We start from the raw sequence: 18,254 nt of genomic DNA on the forward strand, positions 1-18,254 counted from the left end.
GTTCTCTAGTCCAGTGCGTTTGTGCTTCTTCTGTGTGTGTGCTTGTGTGAGAGAAGGTGAGCTGGGCCATCAGCATTGTTGGGAGCGGCCTGGTCAGCGTTTTCCGTCGTATTGTGTCCTCAGAGCACGTACGTCGCACTGGTAAAAGTCCATAGAATGCCAGTTTTCACATTTTTTTTTTCTGCTGCGGCAGTATATATGGCAGTAGATATCAATTCTTGCAGGTAATCCGAAATGAGGTTGGCTGTTTTTTCTGAAATGAGGCTGGCGTGTAATAGAAGTAAAAAGGATTCGCTTGACAATAATGCTGGTCTACTCCAGCCCGGCGTGTTGTTCATGCACGTACTACTCGGTATTCACATCTCTGGTATGTTTCTCTCTCTACAATAATGCAACTTTTTAGTACCGCAAGAGTGCTACATGGTCACTGTATAAAGAGCTCCATTATGTGAGCGAGTGCACCTTCTACTCTCACACTATCCCGCAGCTAGCTCAGTACTTCTCGTTTTGCTTCGATGGACGATGGAGGTTCGCACTCTAGCTCTTTGCCTTTTCTTATATCCGTATCTCTAGCGTTTTCTACGAAGTAATCATTTGGTGCTCTATTAATAAGGCGATCCTTCCAAGGAGAAGATCCAAGTGTCTCCCGCAGATGATCAAGGTGAAAGCATTTCGTTCATTCTCATGTACATCTTCTACATGCTGGCGGAGGTTATTAGTGATTATTAATGCATAAAAAAGGATGTTCAGGTCAAGAAAAACCTCAGGGCAACAACAACAACGATGATGAGGTAGACATTCGTGGTGTAACATCGAGCAAAGAAAACACGGGTACCATTTTCTGGTTATTAAGATATTACCATAAATATCCCCTTTCGTTTTTATCCGCATATTTCGGTACAGGTAACAAGCTCCATATGCTATAATATAGCACTTTTATCTATTCTTTTACAGACTTTGTGCAACATTAGTACTTCTTAAATTCATGTGTACGTAGGATAGATACACAACCACACAAAGCTATCGTCGACAGTACTTAGCTTGTTGTAGCAACGTGGAATCTAACAGGGAAGCATGGTTCTGCAGGCACACCAAAGAAAAATGTAAAGAAAAGAGGATGCTGTGATTTTTTTGATTCTTCAACTTCGATTGAATCTGATGAAGGTACTATCATCTATCTTTCCAAAATAAATTCCTATGATTTTCACAAAAATTTCAATATTTCACTCTGCATGTTATAAATTTAGGCTTGTTAATTACTAACTCCTAGCAGCTGAAAACTCCTCGGCACCCCTCTTGTTTTCCTTTTGTCATGTTATATGCAATTTCTCAGTGGCAGATTTAGCACAGACCATTTCTTATATAACTTGCTCTTTTTGAAAAAGATATTTATTTTGGACATCATATAGCTAAGCTAAATCATGCATGTATTATTTTGAGTAGACGACATTGAGTTAAGAATTGAAATTAACAGAAGTACACTTTTCCCGTTGTTGCATTTGTATTTATCGACGAAATACAACCATTGACTACAACACTGCTTCTTGCAGAAGACACGACACATGCACCAACCAGAAGGGAGGAAGACAACCAGCGAAATAAGAATGTGATGGTGGACGAGCCTCAGAGAGACAAGAATGTGACTGTGAACAAGCCTTACTCAGATTCAGAAGAAGATGCTGAAGGTAGTGATCTCTAAACTCTCGTGTGGCCTTATTGCAAATTCTAACTCTTGTAATGGTCAAGAATGTTATCTCTTCTTATTGCAGATATTGTCGGAAGCATTACACTTAACATAGAAGACTGGAGACCAGAGGTCACAGTATACCCAAGCTCTCCTGAAACTGATTCCCCGTAAGTATTCAGGACTGGAGGCCAGAAGAATGTACCAAAGTTTGGTCTGCTGATTCCCACTTGTCAGCTGGATAATTTCGCAGTAAACATTGAATAAGTTGACTGTTATTTGCTTGTAGCCTTTATTACCCCGCAATCCCCTGTTGAACCACAAGTTCAGACTTGCGTATTTCTGCAGTATCTAGCAGTAATATATATTTCAATATTTGTCTGGCGAATGAACGGGATCCAACTCCTATGTCAATCTCGGTAAGTGAAAAATGAATTCCAAAACATAAGTATTAGACTAATTGATTAGGGCCATCTTCGGCCTTGCTGCGCCTGTCTATGCTATCAGAATATTTTCCGCTCCACGTTTCCGCTAAATTGCCATGACCACCGGCATGGACGAGGAAGCTCGGCATTGACAAGCGACCAAGCTCACCCACCGCACTGTGGCCGATATGAGGCTGTTGAAAGTCTAATCAATTCCGATTAATTTTATCCAGAAATTAACAAGAAAATAAGACATCATGAACATCATGGATATATATGATCACCTAGAACAGAACATGGCAGAATATGTTAATTATGTATGTTAATCACGTACCCCAAACCACAAGAAGTCGATCAGTGTTATCGTTGTTCCCACTGCCACCCGCACCGCCATTGATGTTCCCTCCAGCGCTACCGGTGCTGTCGCCACCATTCACATGAGTGCCGTTGTTGCCGTTAGTCGTCATCCACGTGGTAGTCGAAGTCAATACTGAGAGGAGCAGAACTTGTGCACGCGAGTGCTTGGGACAGGAGATGCAAAAGATGTACTACAACAGCAGAGGGATCAACCAGAAAAAGGAGTTCTCCCACATGGATTGCATCAAGGAGAGGAGAGTTAATTTGATTAACTCAGCCATAACATCTCAAGCACTACAAAGTTAACACGGCGTCGATCACGTTCTGCCCCTATAACATCTCAAACCGTACGGAGTTTTTTTTCTTGTGTCAATGTATTAGAAGAAATAGAGTGTTGCTACACAATACAACAAAGCTAGACCGACCTCGTGCTGGGACCCCCAAAGGAGCAAGCTAGAACTACTTAGAATAGAGACCAAGAAACTAACTTGACACCAAAAAAAGGGGCAGACAAACGCTACACACGCTCCTCTCCCAAAAAGCTGCCAAAGGCCACTACTCCGTACTCGGGCGGAGGACCATAGCTAACCCTCCAAGCATATGGTCTCGAGCACTCCTTGGGGCGAGGACAGAGCATGGTCGAAGACCCTACAGTTACACTCCTTCCAGAGCTGTTAGGAGATGAGGAGGATGAGGGAGTCAAAGTTGGCTTTCAAATGCTCCGGGAGGAGGGCTCTTGACGAGGGACACCAGTCCTAAAGGTGGACATCCCTTGGGGGAGAAAGGGGCTCTCAACCCATGGGCGCCAACACAAGATGCTAGACTTGTCTAGCAAACACACGGCTATGGAGAATGTGGTCCGCTGTCTCGGGCTCTTGAGGCACTTGTGGAGCAAGTTGGCTGTCTAGCACCGTCGCTAGAAGGCGAACCAAAGAAAGAATTTGCACTTTGTTGGGCCTTTCGCGCGCCAGAGTAGCCTAGCGCAAGGGAAGAGAAGCTGGCTGAGGAAGAAAGCCTGATAGGCCAAGCCCGCTGAGTAGCATTGACACAATGTTGGCTACATTTTGCAAAAGAAATGGTTGCGAGATCAGGAACGGGCTTGCCCACGACCTCCTGCTCAGGCTGAGCCATGGCCAAGTCGGATGCACTCAAATTACACCCCTTTTAAGTTGCATCATGTTTTCATTAGTTTTCCATGTGGTATTATTATTTAGCACTATTGGAGGTCTTTGGAGTTTAAAAGATTAAATGGCTCTCCCCAATTAAATCTAACAATCCTCACCAAACTTCATGGCTCTCAGTTCGGCTATTGTTTGATATATCAAAGTTTTGGTCCAGATCATTAAGTTGAACTTTTACCTAGGAACAAGTGTCACAACTGAACAATAAACTAAGCCTTGAATTTTCTATTTCTTGCCGTCAAGATTTGCACAAATTTATAAATAATAGCATGCATCGAATCTCAGTCTACGACTAGCTTGAGATATACACAATGACGAATTAATACAGATCGACCATCTTAATTAATCAAATAAAATAACATAGTCTTCTTGACAAAGGAGTGGAAAAATAAAACTCTTACGTAGCAACATAGAACCAACAGTAAAGGTATACCCCATACGTAGCAGTTAAGCATAGCAACTCACCTAATCTTTTTGTCAGACGCAACTTTGTCTATGGTAAAAGGCCAAAAGTGGAAGACTAAATCCAATTACCATACTCAACTTACTCAACAAGCCACACTGAAGAAATGCAAAATAATAGACGCATAGCGGTGTACAAAGGAAATAAAGTGCATTTACAAAGCAATTACTTTAGTAAAAGAAAAGCATTGAATAATTAAATAATGACATTAAACTAACCATTGGCCAGTGTTAAATCACACCAAACTACACCCTACCAACATTAATATTGTTCTAAATCATAAAATTCCAGGGCCAGTAATACCGTGCTAAACAATATAGTACTAGCTTAACGCATCTACCTTAACAATTTTTAACCAAATTGATTTAATTATGAAAACAGTGAAACTAATCACAACATGGCTATTTAAATAGTTTTACTCTAATAAAAAATGTAAACGTTTACCCACAAGACATAGAACCACGTATGTACCCATACGCCGGCATGTCACCATAACATCATGGGTTGTCACACGACCATTCACATAACCTACTACTAACCATTTACACCACACTAAGTTTGCATTGTCCATACCTTCACTCCGGCTGGGCAGGCTACCCCATTGTGCCACGATTGATATGGGAGCCGAACAATCCATCCCCATATTGACCCATCTTCATTACACATACCCTCGCCTAGGTGACTAGGATAGGAGAAAGCTATATGTCAAGCCCAGCCATTGTCGACGCTGGCTTGCGGTACGCATAAATAAGTTTCCCATGAACCGGTCCTTAATTGCCATAAACACTTCAATTAAAACCATCATACTCACCACCAACTATTAGTCATATTTTAGTTGTTTAGTGAAAAACCCTTACCCACAACTAGTATCATTCAGAGACAAAGTCTTGACTTATTAATGAGAATAAATATAGTGTTCCAACCCAAATTAAGTGAGGTAGAGAACTAAGCGTGGCTAAGCATATTAGCTTAAATAAAACTAAAACCAAGGTAACAAGCTAAACATGATAGATACAACATAAGGGCTTAAATAGAGAAGCATAGGTAATTCCCATGAGCATATAATTATGAGAACATGCATGTTTATAATTTGAAAATATGAAAATAATTCTAAAAATAGGGATCAATAAGCACAAGGATTAGCAATGTGACTTTCCTTGCATCTCATGAATGGCTTGGCTACCACCTCATAGTAGACCAGAACTTGGGTTTCATCGATATGTAAAGCAATCAATTAAAAACACACAGAACTGTTCAAAAGGCTACTAAAACAGTAAAATGAACTATTTTTAACAGATTCTTGATAAAATTACTGATCCACTGTTGTGGAATATATGAATGAATGCATAAAATATGTTTAAATAATACATGAATATACTTAATGTGGGGATATATAGACGAATACATATTAAACAAGTTAAAATAATGGATGAATATACATTCAAGTATTATGAAAAAAATATTATAAAAATAGTAAAGAGGATGATGATTTGATATTGTTGCATATTAATCTAATAAATTATATATGATGTAGCATGATTACATAAATTTTAAATATAACAGTTGCTAATCATTTGCATGTTGAGCTTATATAGCATATTTGCATAAGCTTTAAATATAATAGTTGCTAGTAGGTGTTGATATGACATATATGTATGTTGAGTTTATATAGTATGCTTGCGTGAGCTTTAAATATAATAGTTGATAGTCGGTGATGATATGATATGTCTGCATGTTGAGTTTTATAGCTAGTGGGTAAAAACTATATAGAAAGTATAGATTGTGGACGGGAATTATAGCCATCCGCTCATACCGACATATTGCAAATAGTGTGTGTTGGAGCGTGAGCTTCTCAAGCGGGGATCCGTGGGACCCCCTTTGGGACCCCCTTGTGAGTTCGGCCTAGGGGTGTAGAGTTGGGGCCGAAAGCCTCGATGCGAATGCAGAAGTAAATGCAAGGATCGGCTCTTCACGACGGGGGAAGAGTAGGGGAGAGGCGCATGTCTACCCCACATCTAATGTAGCGCAGACGCACACCCGCCCCCATCATGAGCATGGCGCAACGCACTAGGCACCCTTCAGTCGCAATAAATGCGATCGTAAGGTGTTGAGGCCACGCCCGACACGGGGTGGGCCTGGCGGTCCGCAATCCACGCGCACGAGGGGGTCGGGGTGGCCCCGACCCCCCGTTCTTGCTCATGGCCTTCCTTTTGGGCCCGACCCTGGGGGTGCGCGACCTTTACGGGGTCCAACCCCTTTCCCCTCTTTTTTTAGGGGCTTGGGTGTGCCCCAACCACGTGCAAGGGATACCCCCGGACCCACATCTCCGACGTTGTGCATGCTTTACATCTTGATCTGCCCATTCTTTCATCATTAAACATTAGTTTCTCATGCAATTAAAATTAGTCAACTCAACAGTCTAATATACACTACTGTTGAACTCAGTATAAAATCTACTCCTTTTTAATATTATAAGATGTGTCTAGATTTATTATTATTCATATGAATCTATCCATAAAATGGAGGCAATATCAAATCTATGTGTTAGAAGGAAGGTCTAGATGTTGGTGTGCGTTGGGTTGGGCCAAGAGAAACATAAATTGTTGTTCAATGGTTCATATCCGGAAGCTTACCTTCGAAATTGACGCATTGATGAATATGATGAACCTAAATCTCATGAAAATGCCTTTTCATCTTCCAAACCTCTACCAAGTAATTTGTTGGCTCCTTGTTTGTATATTGATATTCCTTATGCACTTAATTGGTTACTAGTTATGTGTCCACTCTCACAATCACTTGTTTAATTCGACTGTACTCCTAGAAGATTTGAAGTCAAGTTGTATTGCATACTTGAGCTTTTCTCCTATCGGTGATGTTAGTAAGACACATGTCCTCACACTTCCCATGTTTTGAAAAGCATATCGTCAATCTTAGTTTCTGCCACATCGGTTCATTCAACAATGATGTTAGTTAGAACTCATAACTATCAACATATAGATAGAATTGGTTGAGCCTTATAACCAATTTGGTAACTTTTCTTGCAATACCCTTCTTGAAGAAAAGAGCACTACTATTACCTTATAAGCTTGGAATAGTGGCACAACTTTCTTGATGTTAAGATGACTACACAGAACAATTTTTAAATCTAAGGATACTTTTTCTTTGCATTGCGGAGTACTTCGCTGATGTAGAAGATTGGTTGTTCCATGCCATTGTACGATTTAGCTGTAATGTATAGAAATAATTCTTCCCAAGGTCAGTAAGCAACAAGGCAGGGAAGTTTTGAGAGCTGCCTCTTGAGTTAGAGAAAAGCCTTCTCGGTGTCATGAGTCAACTAAAATTTATCAAGCTTCTTCAAAAGATTGAAGAAAGGCAGTCCTTTTCCACCCATTCGTGCGGCAAATCTACTGAAAGTATCTGTGCTCCTTGTGAGCTTCTACACCTTCTTGAGTCATGTCCATGACTTCATGTGTCAATTTTTTCAATCTTTTTTAAATTTGCATTAATTCCCCTACCTAAAGCAAGGAAGCAGAGTAGCTTGCCTGATGGTACTCTGAACATGCACTTATATAGATTTAGCTTCCATCTATGTTTTTCGAGATTGTTAAATATTTACTCGAGGTCTTCAATAAGTCGATCTTGGGTCTTGGTCCTAAAAACGATGTCATCTAGATAGGCTTCAACATTTCGTTTGAGTTGATGTTGAAAAGTTCTTTGAACTTCTTGTCGATAAGTAGCTCCAGCATTCTTCAACCCAAAAGATATCTTGACATTATAGAATATGTTGTATGGGGTTACAAAAGATGTCTTCTCCTCATTCACCCTAGCCATGCTAATTTGATGATAACCTGAGTAGTCATCAATAAAACTTAATAACTCACACCTGGTCATCAAATCAATTAGTTGTTGGTCTATTCTAGAGAATGCAAAGTGATCTTTTGGACACACCTTGTTGAGATCAATGAAGTCCACATTCATATGCCACTTCCATTCACCTTTTGTACCATGACTAGATTTGCTAGACACCCAGGATGTGGAACATCATGGATGAAACGTACCTTATGTTTGTCGATCTCCTCCTGAATAACTACATTCCTATTTCATGCAAATCTTTGTCGTTTTTGTTTGATTGGCTTTACTCCGGCCAAACCATGAACACGTGCTCAAACACTTCCATTGGATCTCGGGCATCGGATGATTAAAGATGTATGTGTTTGCTCAGAGGAAAACGATGAGCTTGAGTTCCTATTTCCCTTGAAACCCTACATCCATCATGATTATCTTGTCAGTGTTAGATTTGAAGAGTTTTATCACCTTGACTGCACCGTTAAGCTTCGCAGACACCTTTGATTTACTTATGCTTCCAAGTAGGTTATTCTGTAGCAGGCAGGCATGAAGTTTGGTGGAACATATCAAGATTCTTTTTGTCTCATTGCAATGCAACTCTAGTGTTCATGGTAGTAGAAATAACTCCCTTAGGCACTTGTATCTTGAAAAGTTGACACATGCTATAAGATATTGCCATGAATTTGGCAATGCAGTCCGTCTAAGTATCACATTGTATGTCGTATCGAAGTTGGCATCATCAAATGTTATTTTTGTGGCATATCTATGATTGAAATAGGTGGTTAAGATGTGTTTTATCTAGGGACATGGTCGTCAATCTAGTGTTAGGATTAATGGCCCGTAATACTTTCTTGTACTGCTTTTGTTATAATAGTAGGAGTGTGTGTGTTTCTCTGTTTGCATCTTAGTTATACAAAAACTGGAAATAATTACCTAAGTACGATACAACTTTCATTATCTAAACAACTAATTTGAGAAGTTCCACCACATGAGTAACAAAGATCACTGAAATTTAGCCACAATACATAATCATCCTTGTTATATTAAGACATATAAGCCTACTCTATTTTACCATATACCCATCGGACTAGTTGATATTTTACACTTTAGCCCTTATTGAAAACATATTTCACAAATAAATCCTCAAAAAACTTATCTCGGAAATAGACCCTTTATCTCGGCGCCAACATCATTGGTGCCCACGTCCAACATCTCAGTGTCAATGTTGCTTGGGCCAACACCCTCACCCCATGACTGCTAGTATGAAGGGCTCGATGCCAATCTCTTATTACACCAATGAACTATTTGTAAATAACTTATTTTACAATAGATCCCCATCACCAATATTTTCGGTGCCGAGGACCAATGTGATAAGTTATTTACATTTCAACCTTTTGAGGGCATATGCGTAACCTCTGTAGTGCCAACTCCTTGCATCTTAGCGCTTCGCGGCCATGAGAGCTGAGGGCATCATAACTAGCATATTGGCACCATGATATTAAACCTCGGTGCCAATTACCCTAACATTGAGAAAAGTGTCCATTCATGGACTAAGATTTTCTAGGGGTCTATCTTATGACATAAGTTTCAAAAGGATCACAATGTAAAAAATATTGCATCGGACTGTACAATATATATTGAAGGAGGATTTATTGGTGGCTGAAGGTTTCATAAATTCGAGTAAGGAACAAGGCATGGAGCTATGGAAGAAATAATCGGGAACTATTTTGATGAACTTGTAAATAAAAAATGATCCAACCAATGAATGTCAACTATGATGATGAGATATTGTCCTTAGATCTTATTGCATATATGTCCACATAGGTCAGCTTCGTTACGATATTAGACAATCTCACTTCATTATGGTATTAAATAATTCATGAAGATGTTCGTTGATTTGTTACTTCATTTTCGCGCCACAAGACATGCAAAAGACACTATAAAACATGCATCATCTTGTTGTTGGAATTGGATTGTGGGCCTTAGCCCGTTGGAAAAATAATTCCGAAGAAAATCTCAAAAGCCCGCATCATAAAAGGTATGCGTATGAACTTTAGTCTCACCTTGCTTATTTCATGAGATAGAGACCTACTTATAAGGGAGAGTAGTATCCCAACCATTTAAGCAAATGTGTGAGAGAGAAGTAGAAAATCACACATAGTGGTCCACCAAAATGAGTTCCTCGTGGTTGCGTAGATGTTGTTTCTTTTGCAGTTCTATTTTGCTGCAAATTTTACTAGATTTATTTACATTTTGTTCTAAGAATCTTGTTTATCTACTTCATGTGGAGTTCGGAAAGGTCACCTTGACTTATCCGGTTCAATTATGAGTTATTGAGATAATACATAGGTCCTTATCACTCGTCCTGATCTCTCTATAACTACCAAGTCGACGCCTCTACGCAGCATATACAAAAAACATCTCGGGTTTGGTACCTTCTTTTTCCTGTGCCATCGCAAGTCGTCAATTCTATCCCACTCCCCGGCATGCACTGGTAGATCGGGAGAACATGTCTCTAAAACCACCGCCTTCAATGTCATGCATCGGGAGGGCGGATAAGGTTTTCGGAAGCGCTACGCCCGACTATTAGCTGTTCGTCCACCACGGTGTGTCTTCCTTCGTCAACAACTGTTGCGAAAGCTCTAGTTCATATCCCAATTCTGAATCGGTGAGATGTTTCAGTGATATTTCAATCTATTCATGTGTACTGCCATAATTTACATGTGTAGATCACATCAGATGTTTCTATTACTTTTGCTGTTCAATGTCATGATTTATGTATGAAATAAATTAAATCTACATCTGGTTATATTTTCAACACTTATCACAAGTTGCTCCTATAAAAAGAAGCTCTATCACTTGCCTTTTTTGGACTTTTTAATTGTTTGCCATTGATTACAGACTCAGGTTATTTCAGTGATATTCATTTATCTTTGTGCCGATAAGTGTGGCACAATTAAAATTTAAATTTTGGCTTATAAGAATAAATATAAGATAAGAGATAAAGAACGATTTCAGTGAGTGGTGTTGTAAATAGACACCATAAATGGAAGCGAGAACAACTTGTTTTCCATTAGATATAGTAAGTGCTAACATATATATATGTATATTTGATTTTATACTGACTTTGAGCAATATATTCGGTGAGCTGATGAGATTTACTTTAGGAAAGATTACAATTCAGTGAAAAAAAAGGGCACTTGGAGATGAAAAGAATGCACTCTCCCAACAGCCCAACTCTGACACGAAGAACACAACCCCACTACGATATCGGCACATTAGGACTTTTGTTTGTACCTGATCATTGAAGCAGGTCCTCTGCAGTACTGCAGTGCTGCTAATTAACACGTGGATCCCACAAGCGGCGTATGTTTATTTGATGTCGGTGACTGGTACATGCGGTGCATCATGCATATGATGCTTAATTGCAGCATAACATTTACTAATCCTGCATAATAATATATTTATTGATTGATGCCATCTGAATGTGCTCTGATCAGTGTTCAGATGGATCCAAACATGTTAGTTTACTAGCAAATTGCCCATGCGTTGCAATGCGATTTTTTCTATTTTTAAATTTTCATTAATCTTTAAAAAAAGTACAAATAAAAATAGAAGGCATTATAAACTTTAAAACTAATATGGTCCAGTAAAAATAAAAGTCCATGTGACTAAAAAGGCCCAAAAGCCCATTTAGAAAAACCTAACCCTAACCCACCTCTCTCGCTCTCTCTCCCCACACCCACTCCCTCCCCCTCTCACGATCTGCTGGCGGTGGCGACGCGGCAGGCATGGGCGCACGCCTGTGGAGCGGCGGGCATGGGCGCGAGGAGGGATGGCTGGTGGCAGCGGCACGGCGACGAGGAGGGGCAGCCGGTGGCGGGGCGGGCTGGCGGCATCGGGATGGCGCGGTGACGCAACGGGACGGAGGGACACCGCGACGGCCGGCGGTGTTTCTTCCTCTTCGGTGACGGTGAGTCGTCCACCTCCCTCTCTCTTGCGGGACGCCGGGGCCCCGACCGGGACGGCGCAGCAGCGCCATGGCGGACGGCAAGATTGCCGGGTAAAGTGGAGTTGGTGAAGCTGACAAAGGAGACCCACATGTCATTTGACTCTTTTGGTGGTGGCAGATTCACTATCACCACCAGTAGAGTCTAGTATATGATTAATTAATTATTAGCACCAAATGTTTAAAAATATATTAATATGATATTGTAAAGCAACCTTTATATAGAAAATATTTATAAAAATGCATAAAATTTTTTGTAAACATGCACAGTGAAAAACGAAACATTCTCCACTTGTAATGGTTACAAACTAACCTGGCCTTAAGTATATATATAGGTTAGTACGGTGTACCGTAAAGGAGCTGTAGTCAAAAGAGGTCCAAAGTAAGCGCATGAAGAAACTAACACAAATATATTAATTGCATTATTCTGACTAACAGCCCAAATCCACCACACAATTGCTCCTATTTTTCAGGAACAAGCACATTATTTTGTCCAAAAACACAACACTAAATATGCATGGTACGTATTTACCACATCGATCGCCAACATGAGTTGTTCGAGTTAATTAGCTGCTGCCTTCGCCGCAGCATCTGCGGCAGCCTCCCTCATCTTCATGTACTCGACCATCCCGTCGACGTCCGGCAGCACCTCGCCGGCGGCGTCGAGCTGACCGAAACGATCCGCCCACGCGGCCAGGAGCGGGGTTCTGGCGGCGTCGAAGATGGCGGCGCCCGTGAGCACCTCGGTCGCCCTCACCAGCGGGATGAGGCCGCCTAGGACGACGTCGACGAGCCCGGCGGCGCGGCCGCCGAAGAAGGGATTCCCCCCCAGGGCTCCCTCCAGTGCCTCCGCCGCCGTGAGGATTTGCTTCATCCCCTCTGCCCTCTCCTCCTCCGTCTTCCCCCTCAGCGCCGGCATCCATGACGCTACGAACTGCAGTACATGTGTGTCCAGATCATCGTTTGCATGAGAAAAAATTGACCCAGAACATGACATCAAATACATAAATGATGGTCTCTGTGTCGGTTCATCTAAATATATTCTCGGCCGGACCAGGTATTTAAATTCCCACCCAAAAAGGTAGAGCTAATATACTTCCTACAGTTTGATAGTTGTTGTTGTTTTAAAAAATAAATGAAACAATCTTGTAAATCTATCTCTAATCATAATTTTCTATTAATGAAATATATACAATAAATAAATAAACGGTTACTTCTATTAAAGTAAATTTCACGAACCATCTATACATGTTCTACTCCTGATCCTAAATATGCATTGAAATTTCTATTTTAAAACTTCAAAAACTAGAAGATAAAGGTAAAATTATATAAATTCAACTAATGAAGCCCTATATTTGAAAAAATTCTGACTCCGCCGCTGCATGTTCTTCGACTAATTTCAAACTACGTATCTCAAAACTATGAATGCAAGGAACACGAGAGAAGTCACCCTACCTTATCGTCGATGTAGGCGGCCCAGAAGCGAGCGACGGCGCACCGGTAAGGGTCGGCGGGGAGGAGGGCGTCGCCGGCGTCGGGGAAGGCCTCGTCGATGTACTCCAAGATGACCCGGGACTCACATACAGCGTTGCCATTGTGGATAAGAACGGGGACCATCTGGTGCACCGGGTTGGAGGCGAGCAGGAGGCCGCTCTTGCTGGCGAGGTCCTCCTTCACGTACTCGTAGGTCAGCCCCTTGAGGACGAGGGCGAGCTCCACCCTCGCCACGAATGGGCTCGGCCATGTGCCCAGCAGCTTGAGCTCCTCCTCTCCTGATGATCCGGCCATCGATCTCAGCCAGGTACGTGCTGTTCAAAACTGGTCGTTTTGGATTGCGTTTTGTTTGATTTGCTGGGTGTTTGGGTTGGTTGATCCGTCACAGCAGGGGTGGGGTTCCATATATATACGTGATTTGGGATGGATGGATGCATCACCGGTGATGCCAGCGTGCCGATCCCCATCATCCGTGATGTCACGAGAGTCGCGACACAGACGGTATTTATGTCATAGTTCAGAATTAAAGGATCTAACTATTATGGTGGCTAATTGATGCCTCATCCAAGGGAGATTTACGAAAAAATCATCTTCACACCACGGTGTAAATTAAGAGGAGTTTTGACTATTAACATCGAGCGATGTTGGTTTATGTCTCTGATACCATACGGAATATATTAGATAGATAGAAATCGAAATATATTGGATAGATAGAAATTCTATATTATGTTGTGCATTGCAATAACTTTAAATTTAGAGTTCACTTTCGAGTCTTTTCATCATAGTTTATTTTTCAGTCGTTCCTTTTATATCATTATGAACATGTATATAAAAACTAAATATGTCGTTTGATTTTTTTCTTAAAAAAATAAAAAGACGAACCCTGATTTAATAGAAATATAGTAAGTCTAATGATAGCACATTGCGAAACAAATTAAATTAAGGATATCATTTTTCTTCGACTAAGTGTTTGAAAAAACTCATTTAGCTCAAAACTCTAAAATGCTGATAAAATCTTATCGTAAACATGAAATATTTATGATCTTATTTCATGATCGGAGGAGGTATGCCTCCAGCATACGTTATACTGAAGAGTGCAAAGGCAATTCGAAGGATGTTGCATGTACTAGGAGTGCTGCCAACCTTAACATCAACTGTGGAAAATTTGACCTTATGTAAACATTGCTCGATATCGACATTTCACTTGATGAGCATATTTGTTATATATTTGCTTACGAGTGATCTGATCAATGACGCTCGCCGACCGGTTCGTCGTTGACCAGTGGCAAAATGAGTATAACTAGTCCATGACAACCATTTATTATATTCAGACTGATTAATCGATCATTTAATGCATTAGGACAACCGCTATGTGTATAAGAATGAGCCATAAGTCTTTATGACTAGCAACATATAGTGTGTGAATCACTGAATCTTGACAATAATTGCAAAATGAAGTCTTAAGCTTAGAGCTTAACCTTAAAAAAATAAAATAACGGAGTAAACATATGCATATAACACCTAATTTATTTGCTAGAGGTGAAAGTAGGGTTCCGTACCTAGACGTGACACATCTTAATATCTTTTTATGCTTTAACCGTTGTACCAATAATCGTAGGGCATTGTAGTATCTTTTCACCAAGTTCATAAGCATTGATGATGCTCTAAGAAGCACGCACTGGCCCATGCTTGAGATCAGCACCTGCAACGGATCGACAGGGCCGTCAGGCCGTGCGAATTGAATAATTTAACGTACCAGATTTTTTATACGACTCTTCGTCTTATTTAAAAAAAATTTACGATTAATATTTTTATCCTTACTAGATGATAAAACATGAATATTACTTTATGCGTGATTATTTTTTAAATTTTTTGTACAAATTTTTTAAATAAGACAAATGGTCAGACGTTGGACAAGGAAAAAATGAAAAATAAAGTTATTATGGGACGCAGGTAGTAGTTGAAAAGCTAGTGGGTGATAGTCGACGAATGTCATCGTCAATTGTTCACTGCTACATTTGTTTTATAATATAAGACTTTCTAGTCATATATATGCATGCTAATGATTATAAATATATATATATATAATAAATTGATATCGGTTTGATGCTAGTTACAAATCGGCAATAATGGGAATCCGTGTAATAGTGGTGAAATAGTTAAATTAATACATTTGCAATGGAATTCCAGCAATACCCAATGCATTTTTATGAGTAACTATTTTGGACTTACCAAGCTCTTCTGTATGGCTCAAGTCTTCACTATATAAAAATTGATATGCCACTTGCAATTCCATTTAGTTTTACCTTTTATATGTAAAAAAATAGCATCTAATAAGTTTAAGCATACGACTGAACAGGTTTAGTTACTAATTAACACCCGATTCAAAGCTGCAATAATATATCTTTGTTTCACAAGAACAGGGATTGTTTCTATTAATTTGTTCTGAAAGAGAATTTAATTTCAGAAAGCAATGAAAAGTAGCGTACTCTGATTACGATTAAAAACACAATCCAAAGTAACAACGGATAATTAGTTTGTTTACATGGATCGATAAAACTCGATCGGAACATCCCCTGAAAACCGACAGGAAACAGAAGGGAGTTTGGGTGTTTATAAGGTGGTGTTTGTTTCTTTAGTTATAGGACTAAAAATTAGTCTCTGGACTAAAATCTTTAGTCCCTACTGTTTGATGAGACTAAAAATACATCATATATACAAATTTTTGTTAGGGGTTGGTGTGAAAGGGAGTTTTAGTCCCAATAAGTACCTATGGAATGGACTAATAGACTAATACAATTTTAGTCTCTTTTAGTCCATCCTATTTAGGTTTTAGGGACTAAAGGAGACTAAAATAAAGGGACTAATGGATTAGTCACCTAAACCAAACGGGGCCTAATTCTTCTAAGTTAGCTGTATGAAATACAAATGAGCCCTAATTAAGGTACCGTTTGGAGTGGTAGAACATTTTTCTCCACGGTTCCTGTGAAAACCTAATGATAATTTGTAATTATTGCATTCCAAGCAGGCCTCAAGGGCCTCTTTAACACAAGAATTGTATGAACTAGATTTTGATGGAAAATTAATTTAATTCATGTGAATTTCCTTCATTTCAAAGGAGGTACTTTGAGATAGACATTTCCAAAAATATGCATGTCTGTGCACATATATAGGATGTAATCAATTTTTTGCCACTAATTTTTGGATTATAGAAGATTGTATGTAACTGTATACAGCCTCTCCATCTGAAGATTCCATGACCACACCAGCAAAATCATGAGATATAAAATGCTCTTCTTGTGGCCACTTGATTCGGGACTTATATAACCATTAATGGTCATATGACTAAGGATGGCCATATGACTATATGTCGATTCAGTGGGTGTAGAGACCGAAATTTATATTTTTCTTTGTCCAAAAGTATATTCGCTTATGACACGGTTCAATTTGTACACGCTTAGTAGCATCTTCTTCCCCTTCCTCCTTTGGCAAGGTAGTGAAAGCTCATGGATGGATATATAGTTATCCGGTGGTACCATGTCTAACGACATGCACCATGCCTCCAAGCTTGAGTACTTTTTGAGTGAATAGATGGACTAAGCTCGTTCGTTTGCCACCAACAAGATAACTTACCTTCTCGTTTTTCACGCGCACGTTTCCCGAACTGTTAAACAGCGTATTTTTTAAAAATATATATATAGGAAAGTTGTTTTAAAAAATCATATTAATCTATTTTATATTTTTTTAATAATTAATAATTAATTAATCATGTACTAATCTATTACTATGTTTACCGTACCAAGGTAAGTTAACTTATCATCTCACGAACGAACGCGGCCTAAGAGCATAATACTAACTTCGTTTCACGATGTAAGATTTTCTATCATATTTTTAGATTTATATAAATACTAATGAATCTAGACTTATATACAACTAATTTATATTTATCACTAAATGAATCTAACCATAGCTAAAATATTTTAAAATATGGAACGGAGAAAGTACTAAAGTGCGATGGTATAGCGGCATTATTGTAGCCACATAATGGTTAAAAGGTGAAGGTGTTCCCACACCAGTGCAATGCTGCCCCGTTTAGTTCCCAAATTCTTTTTCTAAAAATATCACATCGAATCTTTCTCAGTTCTCACATTTTCATTTCTCAGTATTTTCATTAATCCTCTTTCTTAGTATTTACCAATTAGATAGCAGATAGTCAATAAAATTTTGGTTTGATTCTGTAGATGATGAGGAGCAGATCAGTAAAGTCATTCTATCAAGTCCAATCCTCAAATGAATCCACCCCAACTCCAAATACGATAGGAAGTTCCAATGAATCCACTCCGACACTCCGACTCCATATACAGTAAGTACAAATAAGCACTTTGTACTTTGATGTATGAATTATAATGGGTATTTTTTGCCTTAAATTTGAGCCCTAGGCGTCCAAAGATCTTGGTTCCGCCACTGCACGTACGTGCATGCAGATCAAAGTGCATATAGAATGGTACAACGCGCGCGTCAGGATCTTTCGTGAGGATGTAAAATCCACATGAATTAATCTCCGTTGTTATGTATTTATATGTATAGAGTACAAAACGTGCAAGACACGCACACCATGCGTGATAATTTTGCGCTAATTGATGAAGTACTCGTAGATACTAGACTTTACACTAAAAGTTTCGATTATATTTAGATACTATACCTAATAAAGACTAAACGTATCAAATTTTTACATAAAAAAATAACTCTTGATATCATCTTAAAAACTATAAAAATACTCCATATATAGATATAA

At 39.4% G+C, this 18,254-nt stretch overlaps 2 protein-coding genes across 2 annotated transcripts; one reads left to right on the forward strand and one right to left on the reverse strand.

Annotated features, from left to right (window-relative positions):
• Positions 1 to 474: 474 nt before the first annotated feature.
• LOC107305161 lies at positions 475 to 1,996 on the forward strand. The gene is made up of 6 exons (XM_015841824.1): positions 475 to 528; positions 614 to 661; positions 751 to 831; positions 1,087 to 1,164; positions 1,551 to 1,685; positions 1,770 to 1,996. The coding sequence occupies exons 1-6, from the start codon at positions 516 to 518 to the stop codon at positions 1,856 to 1,858; spliced, it is 444 nt and encodes a 147-aa protein (XP_015697310.1). The 5' UTR covers positions 475 to 515; the 3' UTR covers positions 1,859 to 1,996.
• Positions 1,997 to 12,287: 10,291 nt separating this feature from the next.
• Positions 12,288 to 13,815, reverse strand: LOC102700271 (probable glutathione S-transferase GSTU6). Its single transcript, XM_006661656.2, has 2 exons — positions 13,421 to 13,815; positions 12,288 to 12,899 (listed from the first exon to the last, which is right to left on the reverse strand). Exons 1-2 carry the CDS (start codon positions 13,751 to 13,753, stop codon positions 12,528 to 12,530), a joined length of 705 nt encoding a protein of 234 aa, XP_006661719.1. The 5' UTR covers positions 13,754 to 13,815; the 3' UTR covers positions 12,288 to 12,527.
• Positions 13,816 to 18,254: the final 4,439 nt, after the last annotated feature.

The sequence above is a fragment of the Oryza brachyantha genome, chromosome 10 (assembly GCF_000231095.2).
Source record: "Oryza brachyantha chromosome 10, ObraRS2, whole genome shotgun sequence".
NCBI lineage: Eukaryota > Viridiplantae > Streptophyta > Magnoliopsida > Poales > Poaceae > Oryza > Oryza brachyantha.